The sequence below is a fragment of the Diabrotica virgifera genome, chromosome 2, assembly GCF_917563875.1.
Source record: "Diabrotica virgifera virgifera chromosome 2, PGI_DIABVI_V3a".
Classification (NCBI taxonomy): Eukaryota; Metazoa; Arthropoda; class Insecta; order Coleoptera; family Chrysomelidae; genus Diabrotica; species Diabrotica virgifera.
Genome location: NC_065444.1, coordinates 179,097,211 through 179,122,673, shown reverse-complemented (window position 1 = coordinate 179,122,673; position 25,463 = coordinate 179,097,211). Strand labels below are relative to the sequence as shown.

The 25,463-nt window shown below is 32.2% G+C and overlaps 1 protein-coding gene across 5 annotated transcripts in view; it reads right to left on the bottom strand.

The window, feature by feature from the left end:
• LOC114337262 (nose resistant to fluoxetine protein 6-like) overlaps window positions 1-25,463 on the bottom strand; it is a 202,714-nt gene that overhangs the window by 39,919 nt on the left and 137,332 nt on the right. For 3 of the 5 annotated variants that reach the window (XM_050642947.1, XM_050642952.1, XM_050642950.1), the window contains exons 7-8: window positions 25,253-25,446; window positions 15,253-15,403 (exon numbers count right to left, since the gene is read on the bottom strand). In XM_050642947.1, the coding sequence (XP_050498904.1) occupies window positions 15,253-15,403; window positions 25,253-25,446 (345 nt within the window). Of the gene's footprint in view, window positions 1-15,252; window positions 15,404-20,855; window positions 21,050-25,252; window positions 25,447-25,463 lie in introns of all 5 variants that reach the window. The other 2 variants (XM_050642951.1, XM_050642949.1) reach the window with 2 other exon arrangements.

Below are 25,463 nucleotides of genomic sequence, written 5' to 3'. Positions count from 1 at the left end.
AAAATAATAAATAAGTATAGGAAAATATACTGTAAAATGGTGTATCGGCGAATGAGCCTTAAAGGGCCCGTAGTCATATATACCTCGAAGGAAAAGAAAGACGAAGAAAAAACGACAAAAAATTTTAATAAGTAGTGAAAAATTCCCAAGTACCCGATAATCGAAACAGCATTTCAAAATGCGTAATCCCCGCGACGGTATTTAAAATAAAAATTATAAACAAATTGGAACAATTTTTAAATGCCATTTTAGAGCGGAGTTTAATTGAAATTTGAAGTTTTCAATACATTTATCAAAAATATACATAAAAATAAAAGTAATGATGCCTTACAAATATTTATATTCTTTTGGCATCAACCGCGTTTTTGCAATTGAAATATAGTAGCATTTAATAAACAAATTAAATATCTCATAAATTATTAAATATTTTTCAACCATTTTTTTTGCTTAATACTGGTAATATAGCGCAATTTCTCATATAAAATATCATAATTTATATTGCTTAGTTAAAGCGCAAATAACTATTTTTTGCAAATGTTATTTTTAAATTTTATAAATATTTAAATAAATAGGGAGTCAAATTATAATTATTTAAATAAATAGGGAGTCAAATTTAATTTAATAAATCTTAGGTTAAATTTCCCCTTTAAGTTTGCAGAAAATTCCTAAAGACCTTCATGAAACTGTAAATTACCTGGGCAGTTAAAAAGTAAATATTTTGCAAAACTGAACAATTTTTAATTATTTAAACAATGATCCCCTTATTAGTCCAGAAAGCCACTGCGTATCCGCTAGGAAAAATACTCTGATTCAGATTTTTTACACAATCTTACTCAAGGAGGACTCCTTTTAACAAATATGCATGTTGCCATGTCCAAAAGTGGGTCAAAAATTTTTTAAACGTTTTTTTGTGTTTTTTTTTTAAAGATATTTTTTTTGCATCAAATAACGCTTTTTTTAGATTTTTTGGCTCATTCCAAACAGAAAAGTTCTTTACTGACTTTTCTCTAAAGTTGATAGTTTTTGACATATAAGCGATTAAAAATTTAAAAATTGTGAAGTCAGCCATTTTAACCCTTAAAAACTGTGTTAAAAACTGAAAATTTCAATGTTGCCAAGACAAGTCGATATTATTTAAACATCGGTTGATGAAATCCCGAAGAGTTTTTTGCCATAAAATATCGAAAACCTCGAAATCTTTTTCGCCATCTTGTTTGAAATAGTTCCCTATTAACAAATTTGCATGTTGCCAGGGTCAAAAATTAATCAAAAAATTGTTTGTATATTAATTTTTTTTAGACTTAAAATATTTTTCGATTACATACATGCAACGCAACGGTTGAAAATAGTGTCTCGCCCGCTTGATGAGCAATTAAAAAACAAAGGGGTTTTCGATATTGTATTGCAAAAAGCTCTTCGGGATTTCATCAATCGATCTTTATAGAATATCTAAGTTCCTTGGTAATACTGAAACTTTTGGTTTTTCACACAGTTTTTGAGGGTTAAAAATGGCCGATTGTACAATTTTTTAATTTCCAATCTCTTATATCTCGAAAACTATCATATTTAGAGAAAAGTATCTTCTCTATTTTTAATGACCCAAAAAAGCTAAAAAAAATTTTTCGACGCAAAAAAATTAATTTTGGAAAAAACAAAAAAAAAACGTTTAACAAATTTTTGACTGCTATTTGATCCTGGCAACATGTTGTTAAATGGGGACATTTTCAAGCAAGATGGTGAAAAAGAATTGAATCATAATATTTTTCAGCACATACATGTACGCATATTACATATACATGCAACGGTTGAAAATAGTGCCGAGCCAGCTTGATTAGCAATTAAGAAACAAAGGGTTTTCGATAATGTATTGCAAAAAACTCTTCGGAATTTCATCAATCGATGTTTAGAGAATGTGCACCTACCTTAGCAACATTGAAATTTTCAGTTTTTCACATAGTTTTTGAGGTTTAAAATGGCCGATTTCACAATTTTTAAATTTTTAATCGCTTAATATGTCAAAAACTATCAACTTTTGAGAAAAGTCACTAAAGACCTCTTCTGTTCGGAATGATTCAAAAAATCTAAAAAAACTTTGTTTGATGCAAAAAAATAATTCAAAAAAAAATAAAAAAAAACGTTTAGATAATGTTTCGACACACTTTTGGACCTGGCAACATGCACATTTGTTAAAAGAAGTCCTTTTTGAGTAAGATTGTGCAAATAATCCGAATCAGAAAATTTTTCCTAGCGGATGCGCAATGACTTTCTGTACTATATACATACATAATATATGATTTGGATATTTTCTTAAAAAAATCTTTTGTACTCATCTAAACTTTGATATAAAATTTGTTCCAACCTGTACGAATTTACATTTTGATTTACATGTAGTGTAATCTTATTTTTTTAGACTATAACAAATGAGCGTCACGAAATCGTGTTTTTTTCAATTATTGCTCTGTATCCCAAGATTTTAACTTTACTCCAAATACACCCAAACAAAAATTCACCTTAATTTAATTCTGCATGGAGATATTATTTCCTGATTTGCTTCGACGAAACTTTTCCTCGGAAAATCCGGGATTTTCCAACAAAATCTTTTGTCTTCAACTAAAACTTTATGTAAGTAATTGTATATCAATAATTAAATAACTTGGAATCATAAAGTACTTGCTATAGATTATATTTAAAGAAGCCAGTAGAAATTAAAAGAATAGTGTAGAAACAATTAAATTGTTAATTAACAATTATTTACGATCGCAATAACCATAATAATTATTATGATACCCCAGATTAACTTTACTATGATTTTCGTATAAAGAGTACTATACCTATCTAACGTACTTTACGGAATGGAAATTGGACTATTTGAGCCTTCTTCAGGAATGTTTTAAAATTATAACTAATTTTTGGCTTGTAAACAAATATCTCAGCAACTAGTAGATTAGATCAAATTAGGAAATCGGTATTGCAGAGAACGGGGCAGGACGCGTTTTTGAAAGAAAAAAAGTTTAATAGTGATGGGTGGTTCCTGAGACTCAAACGGTCAAATTTTACTCTTTTATTTCGGTCTTCAGTAGCTATGAACCTCAGTAGTGAATTGGTCATACGACTCAACAAGCAGTGCGCCGTGTATATTGTTAAGCTGTTTCTTTTGTCTTTTGTTTTTGGTTAGTTCAATTATTTAATTATAGTGCGTGAGAATAGTGTACCCCCCTATGGGGGAAGTTAACACCCCGAAGTCACCTGTAGGTGGACTTTTAAATCGTGACGGTGATGTGAGTGATAATGGTGAAAGTAGCAAAGCCGTGCTTTTAGACGGAGATAGAAGTTCGCCCGAGGTCAGCAATAACCGGCCTGTTACCAGCCAGAAGAAAAAGGACCTAGAAAAAACGAAAAAGGTATACCTCAAGGGTCAGTTCTCAGCCCCATTTTATTAAATATGTACACTGCTGATATACACAACCTATCAACCGGAAATATGCCTTTTAAAGTGATTCAATATGCTGATGATTTCTGCTTCCATTGGGAAGTTAAGAAGTATGAGCAAATAAACAACGCATTAGAAAATATTATTTTCTCTAGCTTAAGAGAATGGTTTTATATAACAGATTTGACTTTTCAGCGAACAAATCTGAATCTCAATCTTTACAAGGCACAATCTACCAAGATTAGAGAGTATTTAGGTAAATACGTATACATTTCCATACAAACAAAAAAGTGTAAAATATCTGTGGGTGATACTGGACAGAAAATTAACGTAGAAACTTCATATTGATTACATGCTGGAAAGATGTCAAAAGGGTCTAAATTTTTTAAATCTACAGTTAAAGTATGGTAGGGAGCAGACGTAAAGACAAGTTTATTGTTCCTTAGATCTTATATAAGGTCGATCATAGACTATGCCAGCATATTATATTGATCTGCCAGCAACAATTTGTTAAAGAAAATAAACGTAACCATCAATTTCTGACCTGGAGTATGTCTAGGAGCCATGAGATCCACTCCGGTTGAAGCGTTTTTTGCAGAAGTTATTGAATTACCACCACAGTATGAAGGAATTTATTTGAGTGACAAATTCTTAATAAAAACCAAGAATCAAAATCATACCCTGTTTTCTGATATTCGAAAATTAAACGAATTCACTCTAACTATTTATAGTGGAGTCACTGAAGGTGGATATGAGCTATTACCTCCGATTTTGTTGACCCTCCATTGATTTGGATGAAAATTGGTGAGTGGATAGAGGATATCTCAAGGAACAAATGTGACATGGTGCCAACTTGTGCTTTTACCTGGGGGTGGATGCCACCCCTTCTGAAAAGTGAAAATTATTTTATTAAAAATAACCCCATAATTCGATAGAGGGACTAACTCTAAGCAAAATTTGTTATATAATGTTATTGAAATTAATCATAACTTTTTGCGTTATTAAAGATTAAAAATTTTAATTTTTCTTGAGAAAAATGCATGTTTTTAACCGATTTTTTATAAATTAATTCAAAACCTATAAGTTTTTACAAAAAAGTTATTATTATCAAAATTGAAGATAATAAAAAATTAAATAAATTCCTTACTAGAAAAACCTTTTAGTGTTAACTAAAAGTGAGTTATAGGTAAGTGAATGTATATTTCTTTTGGCGACTACCCAAATCTAAGTATTCAAGCTTAAATAACGGAAAAATTATGCATTTTGTAACACAAACTTATAAAACATTTGTCAAAGTATTTAAGAATATGTATCAGATGAGACCACGAACAAGTTGATAGCATTAAAATTTATGCTCCAAAAATTTTTCAAAAGTTATCTTTTAAAAAATTTCCAAAAAATTTTATTGTTTTTTTTTTAATAATTCCTGTAATTTTGAGAAACGAGATTCGCCTAAAAACCATTGGAAAGTTAAAACTAAGGGTTTTTCTGAATTTAATCTTTTAAACCCCTTATTTTTTAAATAAAAGGTTAAATTGCCCGGTTACATGGTTCTCGCAGGCAAAATGTAAGCTTAAAACGTTTATATCTCGGTTATTTTGTACCCTACAGAAATAGTAAAAAAGGCAAAATATTTGATACAGATTAAACTAAAATCTGATTATATATCATTTTTTTGTATAGTGAGTATTTTTGGAGTTATTATTAAAAGAAAATGAAAATTACAATAATCTGAAGAATTCTGATTTTTTTAAATTAGATCTTTTTTTCAAAAATGTGCATTATAAACCGGTCAAAATTGTCGAAATCATTACTTATGCTAATGTAAAGAAACTGTTGTAAGGATTTCTAGAAATTTCAATTTTTGTAGAAATGGCGATGTTTTATTTTTCACTTTTTCCAGAAATTCTCCAAAGAATTCTCTTATTTTCATCATAACTTGTTTAATTTTGATGCTATTAACGTCTTATGGAGCTCATTTGATAGGTATTCTGAAGTATTTGACAAGTGTTTATTAGGCATATTTTATTAAATGCATCGTTTTCCCGTTATTTAAGCTTGATTTGCGTAGTCGTCAAAAAAAATATACCTTCAATTACCCATAACTTACTTTGAGTAAATAAATACATTAGAGTAGTTCTTTGAATGAAAAATGTATTCAATTTTTTATTATCTTTAATTTTGGTAAAATTTTGTAAAAGCTTATAGTTTTTGTGTTATACGAGAAAAACAGCTTTCAAACATGCAAGTTACATAGTGTTAGAAGATACATAAAATTCATTTGGGTGAAAGCACACATTGAAATTAAAGATAATGAGACTGTTGATTTTTTGGCAAAGGAGAGCATTTTCGTAGGAACTGAAGCTAATTATAATATATGCACTCCAGAATTTCTAAGGATGTCTAAAATTAAAGTCCTTAGTAGATGGAACTATACATGGAAGGAATACTGTTTTACAGACCCCAATAGATACAATAGTAATCAACAAGTTTTTCCCAAAGAATATTGGCATAAAGAACTTGATATGCCAAGGAAATACGATATACATCACGACGATGACCAGAATGAAATTTGGTCATGCATGTTATCTTTCACATTTATATAAGTTGAAAGTAACTGAATCTGAAAATTGTGAACATTGTGGCGTGAAAGGTGACTTAGACCATTTATTTTTTGGATGCATTAAAAATATACAAGAATCAAATAAATTATATAATAGTTTTTTTAACGTTGGGATTGCAATCTCCTGTTAATATACAGTATTTGATATCTTTGGGATTGAAAGAAATATTTAGGTTACTTATTGACTTTCTCACAAATTGTAAAATTGTATTATAGTATTATTAGTAGCTTAGGGTTTAGTTAGTGTTTGACACCTATGTCTAATCTTTTGTAAATTTACCTTATTTATCCGTGGCCTAGTCTTGTGTTGTTGTATGAAAATGTCCTGATGGGTCCCTGGACGAGAAGTGTGTGTCCCAGTTAATGTCCCTTTTGTCATAATTATTGATTTTTCTTTCGGATATTCGCTTAATGTAGTTAGGATTATTTAGGTTAGTTAGGGCTAAAATATGTAATTTGTAACTGGCTGAGTCACTAATGTGTATGCAAAAAAATATTTCGGTCCTCTTTCTACATACAAATCATATCCTCAAGAGACTCATAACATATTATAATAATAAACACGATCGGTATTACGCGTAAAAATACCGAAAATACAAAAATCCCAATCAAACACAAGGTTAAAGAAATAGTCCTGTCGCCAGGGGGGATACAACGGCCTCCTTAATTCAGATGGACTTACTCAAGTTTTTTTTATGTATTTTGACCCGTAGAACACGAATTTTTTGGGTAACAGTTGATCCGGATGTCGATAAGATTGTTATAAAAAAAGAACTTGAGGAATTACATAACAGCGATTTTTCGAACAACAAAATATTTTTTTGTATTTTTTTGGGCGATTCTCAGCAAAAACTATTTTTACAAATTTTTTCGTAGGATGCATAGTTTTCGAGATAAACGCGGTTGAACTTTCAAAAAATCGAAAAAGTGCAATTTTTGAACCCGAATAACTTTTGATTAAAAAATAAAATGGCAATTCTGCTTTCTGCATTTGAAAGTTCAAGTCAAATTCTATAGGTTTTGATTATTTGCATTGCTAAAAATTAAGTTTTTATTTGTTAAACAAAGCCATAAACACACAGTGTTTCCCGTGCCCAATGCATGAGTTTTAATGTACGTAATCTACGTAGAAAATGTCTGTATGCGCGCCTACCCGTTGGATTTCAAATGAGAAATGCATTGAAAACATCATTCAATCACTATGTGTTTATAGCTTTGTTTAATAATAAAAAAATAATTTTTAGCAATGAAAGTAATCAAAACCGATAGAATTTGACTTGAACTTTCAAATGCGGTAAGCAGAACTGCCATTTGATTTTTCAATCAAAAGTTATTCGGGTTCAACAATTGCACTTTTTCGATTTTTTGAAAGTTCAACCGCGTTTATGAAGAAAACTATGCATCCTACGAAAAAACTTGTAAAAACATTTTTTGCTTAGGATGACCCAAAAAATACAAAAAAATGTTAAGTTTTGCGAAAAATCGCTGTTATGTGATTCCTTAAGTTCTTTGTCTATAACAATCTTATTGACATCCGGATCGACTGTTACCCAAAAAATTTTCGTGTTCTACGGGTCAAAATACAGTGGAACCTCGATAACTCGGATTAATCGGGACCGCGGCCGATCCGGGTTATCGAAAATCCGAGATAGCCGGAGAATATGGTAAAAATTAATAAAATATGGTATACTTACAGATAAACTCCGTTAGAATTGAAATAACATGAAATATATTTATAAATATGCACAGTACCTACTCATCAAAATTACTATAAAAAACACCAAACACAAACGTAAGCAAACGGAAGCGAACAATACAAGACACACAATACAGTCACAACGATGTAATGTTATATAAGAACAGTGAAAACTAAAGACCATTGTTTATAAAAGAATTTTTTAAATAGTCTTTTCTGAACAATGCTAAGACAGTTTGAAATAAAAAGGAATAGGTACTACAGACAGGTGCCTGTTGTTTCTGCGGCGTGTGCTATGAGTCATTTTTAATATCGTATAGTTCAAATTACACACATACACATTATCTCTCAAATATTATATTACATACATTTTTATTGTTGAAAGGTTTGTCTGATAATTAACCACTTTGATGGGAAATAAGCCACAATTAAATTGAAAAATAATTTTATTAACGTTTCACGACGCCCAAATCAAGTCGTTGTCAAAATACAAAATATTGAAAATCAAAATGTTTATCTGATGAAAATCCGTCCGGGTTAGCCGGACTTCCGGGTTATCGGGGGCCGACTTATCGGGGTTCCACTGTACATAAAAAAACTTGGTAAGTCCATCTGAATTAAGGAGGCCGTTGTACCCTCACTGGCGACAGGACTAAAAATAGAATCTCAAAGTTCGAAATCGGGATATGTTAAAAAAAATTTTCTCGGCTTCTCATGGAGCAATCTTCTTCATTTATTTATTCCCATATAACTCGAGCAGAGCCATCTAACTAAAACACTACTAAATACAGAAGACGCTTTAGTTTTGTTATAACAACATAATTTATTCATAATAAAATAAAACTACATATTTTTTTCAGTTCTAGCCTTTTTTTTTAGAAAAGCTTAACACACGTGTACCTTTTAACATATACAAATATTTTCATTTGAAAGCTGCCTAATTATGCAAACAAGAAAGCAAGCAAGCAATTTGATTCAACCCGACCTGTGTGAGATGTCCACCCTATCGAAAAAGTACATTCGGGTGTAACAATTCATTGGGGCGAGGTGTTTTGACCCGAGTAAAAACAGGGATCACCCCACCTCGCTTCAATGTCCCAGGCCATTCCTTTCCCCCCATAGCACGCTGATGCGCGATGGGGGCACAACTATCGTAGCCAAATGCTCTTCACAATGGAATCCTGGGTAATAAGATTCCAATGTGGTGCCCTAATCAAATTACAAAACTAGGCCAGCGTGAAGCACTCTATGCCTTTATCTTCTAGTTATTTATCCGCGGTACTAAAATTTATGCAAACAATCTTTGTTTAAAAAACCCACTAGGAAAAATTTTCCTGTAGTTGACTGTATACCATATAATACAAAAAACAGTAAAATCCTGTATAAAAGGTATATTTAAAATCCCTCAAAAGGGCCACATCAAAATCACAACATAACTAGTTTTTGACTGGTTTACCAGTCATCATCAGTGTTTACCTAAAACGAATATAACCTGATAAAATAATGCAAAGATATTGAAATTTTGAATACGGTTAAGAAAATTATAGGTTATACTCACGTGCAATGTACATGCTGACCACCAAAATATTGTCTGATAAAGATATGTGGGTCAAAGCCCAGTAAAAGTTGTCCGTCAAAGAAACATTGGTTTAAAATATTACATCAAACTAGGATGTTTAAAATATTTGGCTAATCTGCCCCAGGTAACATCTGAGCTGTGGATATGACTTGTTCACATATTAAAAGTATGACGGCAAGTGACAATGAAATGGATAGAGACCTCCGAACGATGACAAGACAGAAATGACAGTCTCACAGGAAGTTGAAAATTAACCTGTCATATTTAAAGACTAAGGTGTACAGTGTACGTGTACAGCTTGTTAAAATTAGAAATGATGTAACAACACACTCCATTGTGAAAATTATCATTTAAAATTCGTTGTTATAGTTAAAAATTTATTCACATATACTTTAGTGGAGTTAGTTAGGCAAACCACATTACACAAAAGTTTTTGTATTCGAGAACTAAATTCAGTAATAAAATCTTATTATCAAGAGATCTAAGATTTAAAAAAGTAATTCAACACAAAATTGCTTTTTTAAATCTTAGATCTCTTGATAATCAGATTTTATTACTGAATTTAGTTCTCGAATACAAAACTTTTGTGTAATGTGGTTTGCCTAACTAACTCCACTAAAGTAAACGTGAATAAATTTTTAACTATAACAAAGAATTTTAAATGATAATTTTCACAATGGAGTGTGTTGTTACATCATTTCTAATTTTAACAAGATGTACACCTTAGTTTTTAAATATGACAGGTTAATTTTCAACTTCCTGTAGAAGTCATTTCTATCTTGTCATCGTTCGGAGGTCTCTATCCATTGCATTGTCACTTGCCTTCATACTTTTAACATGTGAACAAGTCATATCCACAGCTCAGATGTTACCTGGGGCAGATTAGCCAAATATTTTAAACATCCTAGTTTGATGTAACATTTTAAACCAATGTTTCCTTGACGGACAACTTTCACTGGGCCTTAACCCACATATTTTTGTCAAACAATATCTTGGTGGTTAGCTTGTAGATTGCACGTGAGTATAATCTATTATTTTCTTAACCGTAGTCAAAATTTCAATATCTTTGCATTATTTTATCAGGTTATATTCATTTTAGGTAAACACTGATGATGACTGGTAAACCAGTCGAAAACCAGTTATGTTGTGATTTTGATGTGACCCTTTTGAGGGATTTTAAATATAACTTTTATACAGAATTTTACTGTTTTTTTTTTTTATCTTTGTTTAAACAAATTAAAAATTATTTTTATATTAAATAAATTAATTTATTATAACAAAACTATAGCGTCTTTTGTATTTAACGTTTAAAACATGCCCAGGACGTTCACACATACAGAGGTGGTATAGTAATGGTATGGAGTGGGTTAGTTAGATGGCTCTACTCGAGTTATTTGGGAATAAAAGAAAAATAAGAAATTAGTTCAATGTCAGGCCGAGAAAATACATTTATTTAAGGTATACCGATTTTGAACTTTGAGGTTCTATTTTATTTAACCCAGTTTTTGATTGGGATTTTAATATATTTGGTATTTTTCACGCGTAACACCTATCGTTTTATTTTTATAATATAAAGGGTGCGCCAAACCTCTGGTTTTCTTTTATTACGGCTAAACAATGAGATATACAAAAAAATGTTTATAACAAAACTTATGTTTATCAAAAACTTCCATAATTTAATATTATTTTCGATTATACAGGGTGAGAGAACGACGGTATGAACCAAAGTTTTGTTCTTCGAAATGGAACACCCTATATATTAAATCATTTTTGAATATATTTTTAAAAAATATGAGGAATTTATTTAAGGGCTTATAGGCCTAAAGTTTATAATTTTCGAAATATTTACATTTTTATTGAGAAAAATGGTAATATTTATAGGGCTGTAGATTATGTTTCCAAAATTTAAGTGATACGTCATATATTTTATAATATAGTGTCATTTCTAAATATATTAATATATTTTACTTATAGCCATAAAATATACAGTATGATCACTATTTGGAAATACAAAATTTTCTCATTTTTTAATGGGACACCCTGTATATTAGTATTGTATTTTGTAGTAAATATTACAACCCTATATTTTGGTATCAGGTTGTATGTACCTAGCATGTTTCGTTTTGTAGATATTAAAAAAAACTCTATATTTTACGTTTTTGCTAATTTTTTATTAAAAATTTTATTTTCAAAAAAAATAATTATAATCTCGTTTTAGAAACATACATCAAAATATTAAAATATGAAAATAAAAACGTAATTTAAGATTATAATAAATCGTATGCTAGTACAATTTAATTGAATTTAATAGATACCGTTAAATTATTTACAAAAAATATTTTACCCTTCTAATGAATGCATGAATTAGTTACTAAATTAAATAAACAACCAAGTTTTAAATCTACCAAGTTTTATACCATAGCAACTTTATTGTACCAAATGAATATTGTTAGTTATATTGTATTTACGAGTAAGATCAGAACTTTTAATTTACCTTTTAAATTTACTTACATTTTGAGAACATAATTATAAAGTATGCTTTGAAACAAATGAATAACTATTTAGATGGGAAATAAGCTACAATTAAGTTGAAAAAATCATTTTATTAACGTTTCGAAGCCCAAATCGGGTTTCGTTGTCAAAATACAAAATACTACTAAAATAAACAAAAATGTTGTTGCTAAGTAAAAAAATTCTTCTAATAATTTATTTAATCTGACTCATTTATATTGGCAATTCAGACTTGGATATTCTTGAGTTGGGATTAATTTCATGTAATCGAATGAACTATCTTTTATTAAAGTCGTCTCAGGAACGCAACTCATAAATATTGGCGATATCATTTTAAAGTCTTCTACTTTAATATGTAGGTATAATATACGTCTGAATTGCCAATATAAATGAGTCAGATTAAATAAATTATTAGAAGAATTTTTTTACTTAGCAACAACATTTTTGTTTATTTTAGTAGTATTTTGTATTTTGACAACGAAACCCAATTTGGGCTTCGAAAATTTAATAAAATTATTTTTTCTATTTAATTGTGGCTTATTTCCCATCTAAATAGTTAATCATAAAAATGCCACAAGGAAATAGCTTCAGAATAACAAATGAATGTTAAATGTATCATCAAAATTATTTATTAATATAAATAGTATTTACTGGTGTCACAAAAGCTGGTAACTCTTCTCTAGTTGAAGTTTTTGTTAACAATTTTTTATATTTTAAATTTTAATTTTTCAACAGAACAATAATTGGTGCATACGACATTTTTTTGGGCGAAACCATTAGGCATTAGATACTATTTACTTCATAATATTTATACTTCTATAACGTTAATTTGTTTCAAAGCATACTTTATACGTTCTCAAGATGTGGGTAAATTCAAAAGTAATTAACTGATCTTACTCGTAAATACAATTTAACTAACAAAATTGGGTACAAGAAAGTTACAAGGGTAGAAAAGTTCTAGGGTAGATTTTAAAATTGGCTGCTTAATTTAATAATTAATTTATGCATGTTAATTACTTATTAGCATGGTAAAATATTGTTTATCTATTCTATCTCATATTATGCATAAGTTTTTAGGTTGTGAAAACTGTCATTATATATACCAGTGCGCAAATGATTTAAAGTGTACGTGAAGTAACAATGTATTTTAAATGGGGTTTACTTTTTCGCAGTGTTTTTTGGCACACTTTCATAACGAGCGATCCACAATTATTGGGATCAAAGCTAGCCGTGCAAAAAATTACGTATGTCTTGTTTTAACCTGAATTTATATCATTGGTTTATCAATTAATTTTGATTAACATTATAAATTATAAAAAATCAGTTAAAGCCTTTAACACAGAACTTCAATCAAAAATAAAAAGAATTTAGAAAATTATAAGTAACAGTAATAAACAAAATCAAGCAATATGCTGTATATTTATGTCCACCACTAACATCTCTACATAACCTAACTTTTCTTGTTAAGTTAACGTGCACTGCAAAGGTGACGTAAACTGGAAAGTATATCTGAATTAATAAGAGACATACTGTATAGCTATATCTGTCGCTATAATCAAATATCCTTAACCCGCGTTGTCATGGTGATGACATTTGAGTAATAAATTACAACAAAAGTTTTGACAGTTTTGTGGTTTGAAAGAAGTTATAATTTTTAAATATCAAAGGTCTAAAAATTGTAAAATAGAAATCAATTCCAGTGACGAAAAGTTACAGTTTTTTTATTTGTATGTACTTTTTGCGAACTTACGCGACTCTAAACCATTGACATAAGTCTAGACTCGGCATACTCACCAAAAAAGCGTAACGCGGAAACAGCATGTAAACAGTCGATCGGTGGTCTATCTATCTCTTTTAACCAAGCGACCCAGCACATGTGACTGACGATGGCTAGACCACTCAATCCTACGTCGGCGTTACACCTCGATGCACTGAGTGGCATATCCCTAATAGCCAAGTCCATCCTCTTTACATGTCTCTGCTCTAAACACGTGTGCGTTCGCAAAAAGCATACTTCACGAACTGTTTCATAAATAATTATTGTAACATAATTTTGAAGTTATTAAATTCAATTAAGTTGCACTTGCATACGTTTTATTTTAATATTTAATTACGTCTTTATTTTCATCTTTGGTATCTTAGAAATAGAAATAGAAATAATTTTGTTTTTGTTTTTTGGTTTTTGTTTTTATTTTTGTTTTTTTACTTCACTTTTTTAACTTGTTTATATTTTTTTATTGACGATTTATCTAATTTTATAAAATTGTATTTGTTATTGTTATGTATATCTTTTTCGTGACTCTATGTTAAGCTTTGTCCATAAAATTGTATAATTTTCAATGACAATAAAGCATATTTCTATTTCTATTTCTATAAAAGAAAGGTTAGAATACTAACTACAAACTGCAATAATAATATACAGTGTGTTCCATTAAAAAAAATAAGAAAATTTTTTATTTGCCAATAGTGATCACACTGTATATTTTATGGCTATAAGTAAAAGATATTAAATTATTTAAAAATAACACTATATTATAAAAACTTTGACTTAATATATAGGGTGTTCTATTTAAAAAAATTACAACTTTGGTTCGTACCGTCGTTCTGACTCACTGTGTATAATCGAAAATAATTGTTAATTATAGTCGTTTTTAGTACACACTACTATTGTTATCAACATTTTTTTGTATATCTCATAGTTTAGCCGTAATCAAAGAAAACCAGAGGATTGGCTCACCCTGTATGTTTTGAGTCATATGAGTCTGGTAACAGCTTTAGTAAGCAACTGGAGAGAAATAACAACAACATCACCTTCCTTGGTTGTAATCTAAATAAGAACTGGAACATAAGCAGAGAAATTAGAATAAGTGTAGAGAAAGCAGAGCTACATTCTTTAATATGAAGGAACTGTTATGTGGAAACAAAATTACTTTTGAGTCTAAAACTTAGATTAGTGAGATGTTATGTGTTCTCTACTCTTTTGTATGGTGTTACAGGTTGGACTTTAACGGATACACTTCTCAGGAAACTGGACCTTTAAAATCAGAGTATATCGGAGAATCCTACAAATATGTAAATTGGGGTAAATATGTAAATCCTACAAATATGATGGGAAAAGTTGCGGAAGTGTAAATATTCTGGTCATGTTATGCGACATGCAGAGAGGTATAATCTACTCCAATTTAATGATGCAAGGCAAGGTAGACGGAAGAAGATGGCCAGGTCGAAGAAGAACGTCTTGGCTTAAAAACCTAAGAGAATGGTTTAACAGATCCTCTATATATCTTTTCCGAGCAACCGACAACAAAATTACTATAGTCAATTTTATAGCCAACGCTCGATAATGGAGCACGGCACATGAAGAAGAACAAAAAGAAATTATCAATACATAAAAATATTCAGAACAACTATACCTTTTGTTTGAACATCTCGACGTTTCTTGTTTTATATGTGATATAACCAAAAATAATACCAAGAAGAGGACCACATGTATTTCCAATGGCTGAACAATGCTGTTTATGAAAGTGCGGATTTCCCCTTATATTTTTCATGTTATACATAGACCTAGAAATAAAAAGAAACAAAAAGTATAATCAGATTATAGTACATGGTTATTCATGTACAAAACCTAATCGCAGGGTCGTTAACCAGTTTTCCAACAAAAAGTTCCATTACCGCGTTACGAAAATAGTCTAGTCCGAATCTGTAGAAAAATATATTGTTTATAGTTATAGTCAGTCGAACTTACAATTTTGTACAAATGTTTCCAGAAGGTTATATTTTATATTAGAAATCGAATTTGGTCCAACTGGAAAAGATGAGCTATCATTCAAAGGAATCAAGCAATACAAAAAACCGCGTACATGCCAATGAAAACCAGCCGAGCGCGACAAAGAGCAAGGTGGGATATATTATATATTTATATTATAAAAATATATTAGGTACCAACGTTATGATTTGAAAAAAGATTTAAATAATTCGAAAAATGTTTTCTTAGTTTACAGAAGCGCAAAAGAATGCAACAAGAATATGAAACAAAAAACAACATATAAAAACCAATTTCTCAGCAAAAAAATACCAGAACTCATGTTCTCGAGAATCGTTAGCGTTTATGGATCAATGGCACATAAACTGTTAGCATTGGCTACCACGGTGGCCTGATCTGTCTCCAATGGAACATGTCAGGGACATGAGAGGTTGCAGGCTCTTGAATTTGCAACACTTTCCATAGACTTCATCAGCTCTTACTCACGAAGTTGCAGTAGGCTTGAAACAGATACCAAAACAGGATATTGACCACATCATCAGAACGATGCCCAGGCGTGTCAATGAGTTTATAAGAAATCGTGGATCTTCAACACGTTATTGAACCAGCTTATGCAGTAAATTGACGAATTACGCTGAAAATTTAATAATTTATAAAAAACTAAGTTTTCAATCTAATAGCACATAAAACAATATCCAAAAATGTTATTCTACATCCTACCAAACTGAAAACAATGGGAACCTTCTCTGGTAACACCTCCGAGGCTTCTACAAATTGCAAGCCATACGGATGCTGAGACTAAGGAAGATGAGGGAATTTTACAATTTATAATTCACGTCCCATCTGCTCAGCGCGGTAAAGTTCCAACGAGAATGGTTCACTTCGTACCCCAATCGGAGTAAATGTAAATAAAAAATGAATAAAAATTTTACACGAAACTACAGCCGCATTATTATTCCAGTTCAATCAGAGAGTGCAGCAAGCACCTCTACCGGTGTCTGCTGCAGATGGGACGTGAATTATAAATTGTAAAATTCCCTCATCGTCCTTAGTCTCAGCATCTGTTATGGCTTGCAAATTATAGAAGCCTCGGAGGTGTTACCAGAGAAGGTTCCCATTGTTTTCAGTCTGGTAGGATGTAGAATAACATTTTTGGATGTTGTTTTATGTGCTATTAGATTGAAAACTTAGTTTTTTGATAGCAGTTGCCGCTACGGCATCTCTGCCATTTCGTTCGTTGCAATCCGTGACTGCACGCCGGGGTTTGTCCTAGTTGGGTCAGAGAGAACAGCGTATGTGCCTCCTGATGAGAGACTAATATGTTTCGAAACTGGTAGAGGTGTTTGCTGCACTCTCTGATTGAACTGGAATAATGATGCGGCTGTAGTTATGTGTTGCAACGAAATTGAAAATGATTATTCATTTTTGATTTAAATTTACTCCGAGTGGAGTACGAAGGGAATCATTCTCGTTGGAACTTTACCGCGCTGAGCAGATGGGACGTGAATTATAAATTGTAAAATTACCTCATCTTCCTTAGTCTCAGCATCTGTTATGGCTTGCAAACTATAGAAGCCTCGGATGTGTTACCAGAGAAGGTTCCCATTGTTTTCAGTCTGGTAGGATATAGAATAACATTTTTGGATGTTGTTTTATGTGCTATTAGATTGAAAACTTAGTTTTTTGATAGCAGTGGCCGCTACGGCATCCCTGCCATTTCGTTCGTTGCAATCCGTGACTGCACGCAGGGATTTGTCCTAGTTGGGTCAGAGAGAACAGCATATGTGCCTCCTGATGAGAGACTAATAAGTTTCGAAACCGGTAGAGGTGCTTGCTGCACTCTCTGATTGAACTGGAATAATGATGCGGCTGTAGTTTCGTGTTGCAACGAAATTGAAAATGGTTATTCATTTTTAATAATTTGACTAATTAAGGGACACTGAATGTGCCTCTTATTTTTTTTTTGGGTAGTCCTCTTTCGAATGTTTGCTATCCAAATGGCAATTGTAGTTTTGGAAAATGCTGCACGAAAGATTTCCGTGAATGAGCGGTCAAACCTACTCCTCAAGTCTTTCAGCCACGAGTTCTGGCGTCATTATTCTGAACTTTTGCCCTGTGCTTTACCTTTCAATATGATTTGGAGTAATTTATACTTTTCATCTCTCAGTACATGACCTAAGTTTCGTATTTTCCTTTCTTTAATTATTCTTAGTAAGTGTTTTTGTTTACTCATGCGCCGAACTTCCTCATAGTTAGTAACTTTTTGTTGCTCAAGATTGACCAGGAAACAAATTGACTGGCACCCAAGAGAAGAAAAACGTAGCACAGGACGACCACCAACAGTCTGGGTGGACGACATTATTCGAATGTCCAAGAAATGGAAATGGAAGACGCGCAAAACCGTGAAGAGTGGCAAAAAATGGGAGATACCTATGTCCAGCAATGGGCGGAAATGGTTACATGATAATGATGATGATGAATTCTCACCATCTGCCTGCATATAGACATTTCAAAGGCATCTATTTTTTATTTTTGTTTCAGGGTCCATTCTTCAACTTTTACAGCCATACAGCAAGACCCAAGAAACGTAACATGTGATCATTAGGACTCTCAATTCTAGACTAAGGTCTGATCTTGTAAAAGATGTTTTTATGTTTAAGATTGTTTACCTCTCTTGTTCGATTCGTGATATTTCTATTTTGGATTACACTGGCGATTGACATTTGCTCCCAAATATTTTATGGAAGTTGCCTGCTCCATTATTTGTCCTTTGACATACAAATGTACGTTTATAGATGTCTTTAAAAATACTAAAGTTTTAGTTTTGGAAAAATTTAGATGTAAACCGAACATTTCACTATGCCACATGTCCATTTTCAATAAAAAATCTCCAATAGTTTTCAATATATTCGAAAAAATCGATTTTCATTTTGTAACTTCAAAGGACTGTAACTTTTTTTATGTGCATATTAGTACTAAGGTAAGTTAGGTTAATTCGATTTATTTTTGGTCCCCGAATATGTGATTTAATTTATGACCTGTATTTTTGTTACACCCTGTACACTAAGTACCAAAATTAACGCACCACCTTAAAAATGGGACATTTTTATGTCTTGTATTTCCTAAACCTGTTGTCCGATTTTAGTAATTTTTTTATTATGTTATAGCTTTTTTCTTCAAGAATATCGATGTAATAATATTGTTGCTAAACAGATAAGTGTCATTGTATACCGGGTGTAACAATGATAGTGTGTTTTTCCTCAAAGTTTGGAACACCCTGTGGAATATTATGGCGTATATAAAATATTGAAATTAAAACTCAACTACAGCATTATGCTTTCTTAAATTATGCTTTTCGATTCATTAGCTTATGTTGGATAATAAAAAAGTTAGGTATTTTAACCACTAGCCATGTTCTTCATCAATACAGGGTGTTTCTAAATAAGTGCGACAAACTTTAAGGGGTAATTCTGCATAAAAAATAATGACCATTTGCTTTATAAACATATGTCCGCAAATGCTTCGTTTCCGAAATACGCGATGTTGAATTATTTCTTACAAACTGACGATTTATTTATTGCTCTAAAACCGGTTGCGATATGCAAATGAAATTTGGTAGGTTTTAAGAGGTAGTTATTGCGCATTTTTTGGCATACAACTAAGAATTTTATATTCACCATTGGCGTGCATACAGGTCATATTACCCGGTTATATTACCCGCATGCACGCCAAAGGTGAAAATAAAATTCTTAATTGTATGCCAAAAATGCGCAATAACTTCCTCCTAAAACTTATTAAATTTCATTTGCATATCTTAACCGGTTTTGGAGCAATAAATAAATCGTCAGTTTGTAAGAAAAAATTCAACATCCCGCATCTCGGAAACGAAGAATTTGCGGACATATGTTTTTAAAGCAAACGGTCATTATTTTTCATCCAGAATTACTCCTTAAAGTTTGTCGCACTTATTTAGAAACACCCTGTATTGATGAAGAACGTTGCTAGTTGTTAAAGTATCTAACTTTTTTATTATCCAACATAAGCTAATGAATCCAAAGCATAATGTTAAGAAAGCATAAGGTTACAGTTGAGTTTTAATTTCAATATTTTATATACGCCAGAATATTTCACAGGGTGCTCCAAACTTTGAGGAAAAAACACACTTTTATTGTTACACCCGGTATACAATGACACTTATCTGTTTAGCAACAATATTATTACATCTATATTCTTGAAGAATAAAGCTATAACATATTGAAAAATAACTAAAATCGGACAACAAGTTTAGGAAATACAAGACATCAAAAATGTCCCATTTTTTAGGTGGTGCTTTAATTTTGGTGCTTAGTGTATTTTGTAGTTCCTGTGGGTTGTTTGCTGTTATTAGGATGGTACCATCAACGTATCTGATGTTGTTTATGCTGGTTACGTTAATATTAATTATATATCTTCGACCTCGTCCAATGCTTCTTTGAATAAAGTCTCTGAATACAGATTAAATAATAGCGGTGATAAGACACAACCTTATCGCACTCCGATAGACACCAAACACAGACTAAGTAATAGCGGTGATAAGACACAACCTTGTCACACTCCAATAATAGCATACCAAAAATTATTAAAATCGGATAAATATATCCCGATGTTTACATTTTTTGTCACTTAGTAATTTTGTGATTCCTAACAAGACTTTTTTTGGTTTTAAGAGAAAACTGATGTACATGTCTAAAACCAGCCACTGACGGTACTGCGGCCTCATTCAACTTTGTCGAATTCGACTAATTGGCAAAAATTTTTATCGTGTGTGACCGTCCACCCAACGAAATCGTACAACTTGACCACAGACAGACTAACCTGTCTGCTGCAGTAGTACTGCAGAAATTGATATCATCGACGATCTTGTCGAACGACACCGCAGTACCGTGAGTGGCCGGCTCAATATAAATAATTGATTATTGTTAATTCGAATTGTTTATAGTCGAATTCGACTAATTGGCAAAAATTTTTATCGTGTGTGACCGTCCACCCAACGAAATCGTACAACTTGTCCACAGACAGACTAACCTGTCTGCTGCAGTAGTACTGCAGAAATTGATATCATCGACGATCTTGTCGAACGACACCGCAGTACCGTGAGTGGCCGGCTCAATATAAATAATTGATTATTGTTAAGGTGATGCTCTACGTAAATCGAAGCACATTTAGCAGGAAGAAACATACTTACCATTTAAAAGGAAGAAGGATACTTACTCTGCCCTTGGTATGTTCAAAGCTTCGAACTTGTTGATATAATTGATGTAGAATGTGATTAATATAGTTGTAGATAATAAACCACCAATAATATGGAATATATATTTTTCATGCTTTTTTATATACCATAAACCTAGCAAAAGCAGGATGTAATATTGCGTATCGAGTGCCACATACCATGTTTGAAGTTCACAATGAAAGTAATAATGATTATGTTTTTATTTCGAGCAAGGGACACCGCAACACTCCTTATGGAAAAGTGGTCCCGGTCAAATTTGACGAAACTTTGGTCAATGATAGTTTTCAGTGAGTAGATTAAAAAATTCCAGGGCACCTAGGTCTGAAAAACTATTATTCTCAAGCTACAGCCTTCTGAAGTTCTTAAATTCAGGTACTCGGTTTACGTTAAATGCACTAATTCACGGTCAAGTGAATGAAAATATCTATTATTGAAAGAAGACAGATTCATTTTCTTCATGCATATTTGCGTGTTGCATATGAATTCGTGGTTAAAAATAGATGCATCGTATTTTAGTCATCAGAAAACCTCCGAAAAGTACTCAGAAAACTGAAGAAGTGCGATAGAAAATGTGTTGCTATAGCGACATAAGAATTATCATGTTTCCATGAATGGTTCAGACTTATCTAATACCAGCATAGCTGCAGTTCCGCCTTATCTCTAAAAAACTACTAAACAGTGGCGGATCTAGGGAAAATAGGGTAATTCCTCCCGTACCATGGTTCAGAATTAAATATAAAATTGTTGAAACATAAAAAATATATTAGCTGACATGAAACTTACTACAGACAGACAAATTCAACCCAATTAACTAGACAGGAAAATTATTAAGGGAACTTATTGCAAATGTTATTATTTAAATTATCTATGTCTTGTAGTTTGGGTTTATTTACTTTATGTAATTAGGGGTTAGTGTTTTATTGGAAGTCGCCCCCTCTCCCAAGGCAAATGTTCCGCCACTGCTATTGAAGCACCTTCAGAAAATTGAGGAACAACCACAACAAGTCATGCTAGAGCAGAACAAGACGCCTCAGGTTTTCACGCATGTAGAATAGAGTGCCTCTAAAAATCATTAGATATGCCGACGAAGCAGCAGTTTTTGCAAATAGATCAGCGGTTCTCAATCTGTGGTACGTATACTACGGTGGTACATATCATTATTTGCGGTGGTACACAAAACTCAAAATAAAGTAAAACAGTAGTACTTAGTAAGTCTTGATAATACAATCTAAGAATATAGGTGGCACCAAAAATAATAAAAAGAACTCAACAGAAAAAACAAAGTACATACATGGTAGTAGGTAAACGCGAAATATTAATTACAATCTTCTATGGAAAAATCGGGTTTATGTCATCTTCGATTATCTGTACCTTAAAATTTTGCTGATTTCAGTTAGATGCGTCATATGTCGTGTTAACTCACGACATATCAGGATACTTCAGTAGCAATGGCGGAACATTTTCCTTGGGGGAGGCGGACAACTTCCAATAAAATACCAACCCCAAAATATATAAAATAGATAAACCCAAGCTACATAAAAGGCATAGGTAGTAACATATGCAATAAGTTCCCTTTATTCCTAACTGTCGAGTTAATTGGGTTGAATTTGTCTGTCTGTATTAAGTTGCATATCAGCTAACATATTTCAACGTGTAATAATCATGTTTCAACAATTTTTTCTTTAATTCTGGACCGCGTAACCGGGGTAAATAGATCCCTCTTCTTTCAATAATATGACCGTTCCTTTAATTCATGAAAACATGATAATTCTTATGTCACTCTAGCAGCGCATTTTCTATCGCACATTTTCAGTTTTCTGAGGACTTTTCGTAGGTTTTGTGAATACTAAAATACGATGCATCTATTTTTAACCACAAATTCATATGCAACACCCAAATATGCATAAAGAATATGGTTTGTCTTCTTTCAGTAATAGACATTTTCATTCACTTGACCGTGAATTAGTGCACTTAACGTAAACCGAGTACCTGAATTTTAGAATTTCAGAAGGCTGTAGCTCGATAATAATAGTTTCTTAGACCTAGGTGCCATGGACTTTTTTAATCTACTCACTGAGGACTAATATTTGACCACAGTTTCATTAAGTTTGACCGGGACTACTTTTCCATAAGGAGTGTTGCGGGGTCCTTTGATTACTGTATACGTAAAAGGGTTCGTTTCCAACGGTTTTCAGAAGAGGAAGGGTAGGAGGTTTAAGGAGAAATGAAGCTTTACTGACTATCAGATCATCATTACGCAGTCTTTTGGGTCGAACCTTGAACATAGGCCTCCCCTTATTTCTTCCAGTTCTGTCGGTCTTCAGCTTTTTGCAGCCAATTCCCAGTGACTCTTTTGACGTCATCTGTCCATTTAATTCTGCTTTGTCTAGTTGATTAGAGTTTCCTTGTTATTTTTTGGGCCCGCTGACCTCATTAATTTTGGCTAAATGTCCAGAACCAGTTCCACTTCAATTATGCTATGCATTTTGTGACATCAGTGGTGCCTGTCCTTCTTCTTATTTCCACGTTTTTAACTCTGTCTCTGAGGTCAGTCCAAGTATGATCGTCCCGTTCTTGTTTTAGCTACTCTTGTAACGGGTACCAAAGTCACTAACGTTTTCAAAACCCTAATATTATTTTTTTCCACCCTATCTGCAAAATCCGCTTCAGGAATTGTACCGTGTATCGCGTAGAATTTAGGGATAGGAAAAACCTACCGGTTTAAAACTAAAACCGGTTTTTTTACTTCGCAATAACCGGTTTTACCGGTTGTTTTTTTGTCCCAACCGGTTTTTTCTTTTTAAAGTAAAAACCGGTTATTAGGTTTTTACGGTGATTAGTATTAGGTTAGGTATTCTTTCTTAGGTATTTAAATTCTTAATTGTATGCCAAAAATGCGCAATAACTTCCTCCTAAAACTTATTAAATTTCATTTGCATATCTTAACCGGTTTTGGAGCAATAAATAAATCGTCAGTTTGTAAGAAAAAATTCAACATCCCGCATCTCGGAAACGAAGAATTTGCGGACATATGTTTTTAAAGCAAACGGTCATTATTTTTCATCCAGAATTACTCCTTAAAGTTTGTCGCACTTATTTAGAAACACCCTGTATTGATGAAGAACGTTGCTAGTTGTTAAAGTATCTAACTTTTTTATTATCCAACATAAGCTAATGAATCCAAAGCATAATGTTAAGAAAGCATAAGGTTACAGTTGAGTTTTAATTTCAATATTTTATATACGCCAGAATATTTCACAGGGTGCTCCAAACTTTGAGGAAAAAACACACTTTTATTGTTACACCCGGTATACAATGACACTTATCTGTTTAGCAACAATATTATTACATCTATATTCTTGAAGAATAAAGCTATAACATATTGAAAAATAACTAAAATCGGACAACAAGTTTAGGAAATACAAGACATCAAAAATGTCCCATTTTTTAGGTGGTGCTTTAATTTTGGTGCTTAGTGTATTTTGTAGTTCCTGTGGGTTGTTTGCTGTTATTAGGATGGTACCATCAACGTATCTGATGTTGTTTATGCTGGTTACGTTAATATTAATTATATATCTTCGACCTCGTCCAATGCTTCTTTGAATAAAGTCTCTGAATACAGATTAAATAATAGCGGTGATAAGACACAACCTTATCGCACTCCGATAGACACCAAACACAGACTAAGTAATAGCGGTGATAAGACACAACCTTGTCACACTCCAATAATAGCATACCAAAAATTATTAAAATCGGATAAATATATCCCGATGTTTACATTTTTTGTCACTTAGTAATTTTGTGATTCCTAACAAGACTTTTTTTGGTTTTAAGAGAAAACTGATGTACATGTCTAAAACCAGCCACTGACGGTACTGCGGCCTCATTCAACTTTGTCGAATTCGACTAATTGGCAAAAATTTTTATCGTGTGTGACCGTCCACCCAACGAAATCGTACAACTTGACCACAGACAGACTAACCTGTCTGCTGCAGTAGTACTGCAGAAATTGATATCATCGACGATCTTGTCGAACGACACCGCAGTACCGTGAGTGGCCGGCTCAATATAAATAATTGATTATTGTTAATTCGAATTGTTTATAGTCGAATTCGACTAATTGGCAAAAATTTTTATCGTGTGTGACCGTCCACCCAACGAAATCGTACAACTTGTCCACAGACAGACTAACCTGTCTGCTGCAGTAGTACTGCAGAAATTGATATCATCGACGATCTTGTCGAACGACACCGCAGTACCGTGAGTGGCCGGCTCAATATAAATAATTGATTATTGTTAAGGTGATGCTCTACGTAAATCGAAGCACATTTAGCAGGAAGAAACATACTTACCATTTAAAAGGAAGAAGGATACTTACTCTGCCCTTGGTATGTTCAAAGCTTCGAACTTGTTGATATAATTGATGTAGAATGTGATTAATATAGTTGTAGATAATAAACCACCAATAATATGGAATATATATTTTTCATGCTTTTTTATATACCATAAACCTAGCAAAAGCAGGATGTAATATTGCGTATCGAGTGCCACATACCATGTTTGAAGTTCACAATGAAAGTAATAATGAT